This window comes from Cnephaeus nilssonii (assembly GCF_951640355.1).
Source record: "Cnephaeus nilssonii genome assembly, chromosome: 17".
Taxonomy (NCBI): Eukaryota; Metazoa; Chordata; class Mammalia; order Chiroptera; family Vespertilionidae; genus Cnephaeus; species Cnephaeus nilssonii.
In genome coordinates, this window is record NC_137088.1 from 1,043,722 (window position 1) to 1,050,400 (window position 6,679).

The 6,679-nt window shown below is 64.5% G+C and overlaps 1 protein-coding gene across 1 annotated transcript; it reads left to right on the plus strand.

Annotated features, from left to right (window-relative positions):
• The first annotated feature begins 227 nt into the window (after positions 1-227).
• FBXW12 (F-box and WD repeat domain containing 12) lies at positions 228-2,879 on the plus strand. Its single transcript, XM_079794609.1, has 5 exons — positions 228-475; positions 928-1,135; positions 1,765-1,943; positions 2,013-2,146; positions 2,520-2,879. Exons 1-5 carry the CDS (start codon positions 464-466, stop codon positions 2,617-2,619), a joined length of 633 nt encoding a protein of 210 aa, XP_079650735.1. The 5' UTR covers positions 228-463; the 3' UTR covers positions 2,620-2,879.
• Positions 2,880-6,679: the final 3,800 nt, after the last annotated feature.

Genomic DNA, 6,679 nt, shown 5'->3' on the forward strand with positions numbered 1-6,679 from the left:
GAAATGGTGGCACCGCCCTGGCCGGTGTGGCTCAGTGGATAGAGCATCGGCCTGTAGACGGAAGGGTCCCGGGTTCGATTCTGGTCAGGGCGCGTGCCCGGTTGTGCGCTCGATCCCCAGTGTGGGGCGTGCAGGAGGCAGCCGATCTATGATTTCTTTCCTCATTGATGTTTCTCTCTCTCCCTTTCCCTTCCTCTCTGAAATCAATAAAAATATTTTTTTAAAAAGAAAGACATGGTGGCCCCGCCCCGCCACCAGGCTGCCCCCCGGCTCTGGGTTTCTGCCCGTGACGAGGGGCGGGGTGCCCTGCCTGCAGGTGGGCGACTCGGAAGGGGACATCTACACGCTGACGGCGCCCCGGCTGGACAGCGTGTCCCTCGTCCATGCGTTCAACTACACCGTGGACCACCTGCACTGCTCGCCCAACAGGAAGTGGGTCTTCGCCGGCGGGTCTCACCCGCACATGATGCCAAAGGTAGGCCGCCTGTGCTCGGCCTCGGCCTCGGGAGGGTCAGGGCGAGGGGGGAGGCAGGAAGGTCACTGGCCCGGAGCCCAGCAAGGACGGCGGGCCGCCCCCTCAAGGCCACGGCGCACGCAGGCTCCATTCCTGGAGCTGAGCCGCTGTCCGTGGGCGCAGCAGCCGTTCACAGAGACGGACGCTTGTGAGTGACCATGGGCGCCGGGGCCTGAGTCTGCCAAGAGGAGGAGGGGAGGGAGGTGACCAGGAAGGAGGGCCTGGCCCTGGCCGGTTGGCTCCGTGGATAGAGCCCTGGCATGTGCCCTTGACCAGCATCGAACCCGGGACCCTTCGGTCCGAAGGCCGACGCTCTAGCCCCCCGGGCCCCGGCAGCTGGGCGCGCAGGGGAGGGTGTGGAGGAGGGTTTCCTGGCGTGGCCTGAGACGCGGCAGCCCCTGCTCTCCCCACAGGTGTTCTCCGCCGAGGGCCTGCTCCGGCCCGGGGACGGCGCCCCGCTGTGCGCCTCCCTCCCGTTTGCGTTTTGCAGCCAAGCCTGCTGGGCCCTGCGGTGCGCCAACAGGGTGACGATGATGTTCCGGAGAGCCTTGTTCCGGAGGACCGGGTTCAGCACCTTTGACCTGGCCGCCAGGAGCCCTGCTGGCGGGACCGTGGTGGAAGGTGTGCCGAGGGCGCCGGCTCCCTGCGGGCGGGGCTTGCTCAGCCGGAGGCCTGTCTGATTCGCTTTTATTTTTAAATATATTGTTATTGCCCTAACCGGTGTGGCTCAGTGGATAGAGCGTCGGCCTGCAGACTGAAGGGTCCCAGGTTCGGTTCCGGTCAAGGGCATGGACCTTGGTGGCGGGCACATCCCCAGTAGGGGGTGTGCAGGAGGCAGCTGATCGATGTTTCTCTCTCATCGATGTTTCTAACTCTCTATCCCTCTCTCTTCCTCTCTGTAAAAAATCAATAAAATATATTTTAAAAATTAAGTTATATTATAGTAATATATATATATTGATTTCAGAGACGAAGGGAGAGGGAGAGAGAGAAACATCAATGATGAGAGGGAATCATGGATCGGCTGCCCCTGCCGGCCCCCACTGGGGATCGAGCCCCAACCCGGGCCTGTGCCCTGACCATGAATCAGACCGGGACCTCCTGGCTCCCAGGTCGCCGCTCAGCCCCTGAGCCCCGCGGGCGGGCGGGCGGGCGGGAGTCTGGCTCCTCGTTCAGGGTGAGGACGTGGTTCTGACCACACGGCCCGGAGTCGGCCTGGTCACGAGTGCGCGCGTTTCCCCCGAAAACAGCGCACCAGGTTGCGAGCTTCATGCTGCCGGACGGGATGGAGAGCCCGTTTCGGATGGGGGTCCGGGACGGGGCCACGATCGTCTTCGAGAGCGGCTCCCACCTGTTCCTCTTCTCCATCCACGGCGGCCTGCTGCAGCGGTTCGACCACCACCAGGACCCCATCTGCCACCTGTGGATGGTGCGTGCGCCCTCCTCCTGCCGCGCGCAGGCTCCGACGGGCGCCGCTCACCCCGGCTCTCCTCCGCAGGACTCGCTCCACGTCCTCACCACGTCCATGGACAACTACCTGCACCTGTACGCGTGGGAGGAGGGCGGCGGCAGCTCGCGCCTCAGGAGCTGCTGTCACCTGGAGCAGAGGCGGGCCGACCCCACGCCCAGCTGGTGAGCCCTGCTTTGCGCCGACGCCTCCTCGCGGCTCCCAGTGTCTAGTTCAGCAAAGGGATCCTAGGGTCTAACTCTAAACAAAGAGATCCTTTGCCCCGGCCGGTGTGGCTCAGTGGATAGAGCATTGGCCTGCGGACTCAAAGGTCCCGGGTTCAATTCCTGGTCAGGGCTCATGCCCAGTTGAGGGCTCGATCTCCAGTGGGGGCTGTGCAGGAGGCAGCCGATCAATGATTCTCTCTCGTTGATGTTTCTCTCTCCCTCTCCCTCTCCCCCTCCCTCCCTCTCCCTTTCTCTCTGAAATCAATAAATTTTAAAAAGAAAACAAAAACCCCACAATAGACCTCCGGCCCCTCCCGTGCTTCCTTTGCAGCTACTACTCCACGGCGCTCTGCGACAGCGCCAGCGTGGTGTGCGTGGTGTCCCGGAGCCGCGAGGCCAGCGTCCTGGTGATGTATTCTCTGAGCGCGTGACCCGCGCCGGGCACCGACTTCCCTCCTCGCCGCAGTAAAGAGTTCTATTTGCAAACCCAGGTTATCATTTCCGTGATATTCAAGAAATCCGCTGTGACGGACCCGTCACGCATCAGACACCGTGCCAGGCACACAGGTCACACGCTCGGACGATGAGAAACGTCCCCTTCGCCGCGCATCAGGGGGACGGGAAACACTGAGGCAGCGGGACGTGGGCGGCCACACACAGGCACAGCTCCGGACAATTCCCCGGGCGCACCTCCTGGGGGAAGGGGGGTTAGGTTGAGGCTGGTTCAGAGGGAAGGCGCCTGCGTCCGCTCGTCAGTGTTCTAGCCTGCGAGCAACCAAGCGGCGTCCTGGGACACTTAAGCCACAGGAGGTGCGGTGGAAAAGCAGACATTTTTAAAATTTATATATTTTTATCAATTTCAGAGAGGAAGGGAGAGGGAGAAACATCCATGATGAGAGAGAATCACTGATTGGCTGCCTCCTGCACGCCCCCTACTGGGGATCGAGCCCACAACCCGGGCATGTGCCCTTGATCGGAATCGAACCCGGGACGCTTCAGTCCACAGGCTGATGCTCTATCCACTGAGCCACACCAGCCAGGGCGAAAAATACAGAGGTTGATCTTGACATGTAGCTAGAAGAGACTCCGCATACACGCGGGAATAAAAACGCTCCAAAGGACGGGGAAATACAGAATACATCACAGGCTCAAGCACAGAGCGTCCCCACGGGAACGGGTCTGAGAAAGAGCTGGCCCCGCCTGTGGCTCGAGCTCAGGATCCCGAGTCCTGGGAGCGAGCGACTCCCAGCAAATCAAGCCTAGAACCCGGGTCAACTCCCTGACTTTGGGGCGGGGAGGGCGGGAGGAGATGGGCTGAGGGGTCGGAGAGGGTGCTCTAGTGGAAATCTCTCCACGGAGTCTCCAAAGGGCGTGTGGGGGTCTGAGGTGAGGGCCTCCGTCCCCTCTGTGGGGAGCGGTGCCCAGGGGCGAGGGGGGGAGGCAGGGCCCGGGCGAGGGGGGGGGGAGGCAGGGCCCGGGCGAGGGGGGGAGGCAGGAAGGTCACTGGCCCGGAGCTCAGCGAGGACGGCGGGCCGCCTCCTCAAGGCCACGGCACACGCGGCCTCCATTCCTGGAGCCGAGCCGCTGTCCGTGGGCGCAGCAGCCGTTCAGAGAGACGGACGCCTGTGAGTGACCACGGGCGCCGGGGCCCGAGTCCGCCAAGGGGAGGAGGGGAGGGAGGTGACCAGGAAGGAGGGCCTGGCCCTGGCCGGTTGGCTCCACCTGGGGCTCGAGCCCGTGACCCGGGCATGTGCCCTGAGCAGGAATTGCTCCTGGACTTTCTGGTTGACACTCGGCCACTGAGCCACGCCGGCTGGGCTGCACATAAATGTTTGTAGCAACTTTACTCATAAATGCTTTTAGTCTTTTTTAGAATTCTAATGCGAAATTACTTTATATCTATTTTTCACCTTTCCTCTACTTGCTTTTTTAGTTAAAAACACTTAAAATATTCTTATTGATTTCAGACAGGAAGGGAGAGAAACAGCAGTGATGAGAGAGAATCGCTGATTGGCCGCCTCCTGCACGTCCCCCCTGGGGATGAGCCCGCGGCCTGGGCCTTGCCCTTGGCCGGAATCGAACCCGGGACCCTGGTCAGCAGGCCGACGCTCTGTCCACAGGAACTGGCCGGGGCTCGTGACCATTTCGCCATGTTCTGTGGGGGCCCAGAGGTGTCAGTGCGAACCCTTTCCTCGCTCCACCTGCTGCTACATTGCGTCACGCGTGCGGGCAGTGACAGCGCCCCCTGAAAGGTGCTCAGGGACCCCCGGCTCCGGGGGAGACGGTCCCCGGGCGGCCAGTGCCAAGGCCAGGCCCCAGCCCGGGTGCCGAGCCCAGGTCTTCCCTCCGGCCGAGCTCCTGCACCCCCAGCACCCCGCCCGCGCAGCAAGCACAGGTGCACACACCTGCACATACACACCTGCACACACATATGTACACCTGCACACACACCTGTACACACACATGCACACACACCTGCGCACACACCTGCACACACATATGCACACACACCTGCACACACACCTGTACACACATATGCACACAGACCACACACGCTGTGATCCAGGCAGCGGCGGAAGTGCCCTCTCTGCCGGGTGGGGGTGGAGGCGGGAGTGCGTGCACACATCTCGGTGCGTGGGGAATGGGGAACGGGGTGCGCGGTGCGGCCGGCGCGTGGCTCCCGCACCCCGGAGCTCTGCGCCCGCCCTGCCCGCCCGGTTCTGCCTGAGCCGCAGCGGCCGGTACTGAGCGTGCTCCTCGCCTGCAGCTGCGTCTCCTTGGGCCGCTCCTCGCCCGCCCAGCACCCCACGCGCCCGAGGAGCTGGGTCCCCGAGGTCGCCCAGGGGGCCGGGCAGCACCTCCCGAGGGCACCAGGGTCAGGAGCCCGCGGCCTGGGGTGACGAGGCGCCTCTGGGCCGCCCCGGGCGCTCGGCTGTCGCCCATCAGGCCCCCTGCCTGCCCTGCACCCTCCGGCTTCCCGGTGTGGCTGGTCCCACCCGGGGGCTGCGGGGGGGGGGGGGGAGGAGTGGGGGGGGGCAAGTCCTCCCCAGCCCCTCCCTGCGGAGGGCGGAGGGCGGAGGGCGAGGGCCCGTCCCGCAGCGCTGCCTGCGCCCCCCCTCGCAGGCCGCCCCGTGCCCTCCCTCCGCGCTCCCATCCCGCCCCCGGGGTGGCCGCCCTCCTGCGGTGTCGGCCGCGGTCGGACCCACACAGGGTGGCTCAGCCACAGGCCACGCGGCTGGCCTCCTCCCCTGGGGCCGCCGGGCACGGAGGCAGAAACCAGACCCGGGATGCAGCCTCCCGCCTCCGGGCTGGCTCCCGGCCCAGATCTGGCGATAGATGGGTCAGGGGGCCGATACCGGGCGGGCGGCCTCCTCCCCGGCGCCGGCCCGAGGCTGCGGGCAGGCTGTCCCCGCCAGCGGCGGCCTCTGCTCCCTGAGCCCCGGGCAGGTTTGCCCCCCCAGCCCCTGCCCCCCCCTCCGGGCCCCCACACTGTCATCATCAGCCTCCTGCTGGGAACCCCCGTCTGCTTCCTGAAGAGCCGACTCCCCCCATCTCCTGAGCCTCTCACAGCCCAACCAGAACCGGGGAGGCCAGGGAGCACCCACAAGCCCCAGCGGACCGGGTTCCAACCTTTAGGTTTCATGTGGTCAGTGCCTGGCTGCGGCCAGAAGGTGGCGGTAGGCTGCTACCCACCTCGCCTGGGACGGGGTCCGGATCTGCACTTACCAGCCAGGCAGTCCAAAGGCCCGTCAACCCCCAGTGACAATCAAACACATTCCCTTCAAACACCACCGCGCCCTCGTCTCAGGCTTCTGGTGGAGTTCGGAATTGGACAAACATCGTCCTTCATCAAGACAGAACACGTTCGCCCTGGCCCGTTTGCTCAGTGGATAGCGCGTCGGCCTGCGGACCGAAGGGTCTCTGGTTCGATTCCGGTCAAGGGCACAGGCCTGGGTTGCAGGCTCCTCCCCGGCCCAGGCCCTGGTGGGGGCTTGTGCAGGAGCAACCAATCGATGTTTCTCTGTGTCTTTCCCTTTCTTCCACGCTCTCAAAAAACCAATGGAGAAATATCCTCGGGTGAGGATTAAACAAAACAAAACACTTTAGAAGGGAGACCCTCCAGGCCTCATCAGGCAGCGACCCCAGGTGACGGGAGTAGCAGAGAGCCAGGGGGAGCCTTGTGTCCCTGAGGGCCCTGGGCGGCCTCCTGCCGAGGCCAAGGGTGGCCCCAGTCAAGGGGCACCAAGCCCGCCCTGCACACCCAGGAAGGCGTCCGGAGCCACCTCCAGCCACCAGTCAGGACGCCCACGCAGGACGCCTTCGTGCAGGAGACAGCGTGCTGGGAAGACAGCCCAGGAGCCCCTTATACCCCCAGGCGGGGGGAGGGGGTGGGGAGCACAGACATAGGCCTGTGGGCAGGGCCGTGGTAGGCTGCACGGTGCCATCCTTCCCGTCCCTTCCCGACAAGGACACGTGCAGCAGGCACTGACT

Excerpts from the sequence above, each read along its gene's own strand:
- FBXW12 (XM_079794609.1), top strand. Across the intron at positions 1,944-2,012 it reads CCATCTGCCACCTGTGGATG|GACTCGCTCCACGTCCTCAC; the intron begins GTGCGTGCGCCC and ends TCTCCTCCGCAG. Across the intron at positions 2,147-2,519 it reads GCCGACCCCACGCCCAGCTG|CTACTACTCCACGGCGCTCT; the intron begins GTGAGCCCTGCT and ends CTTCCTTTGCAG.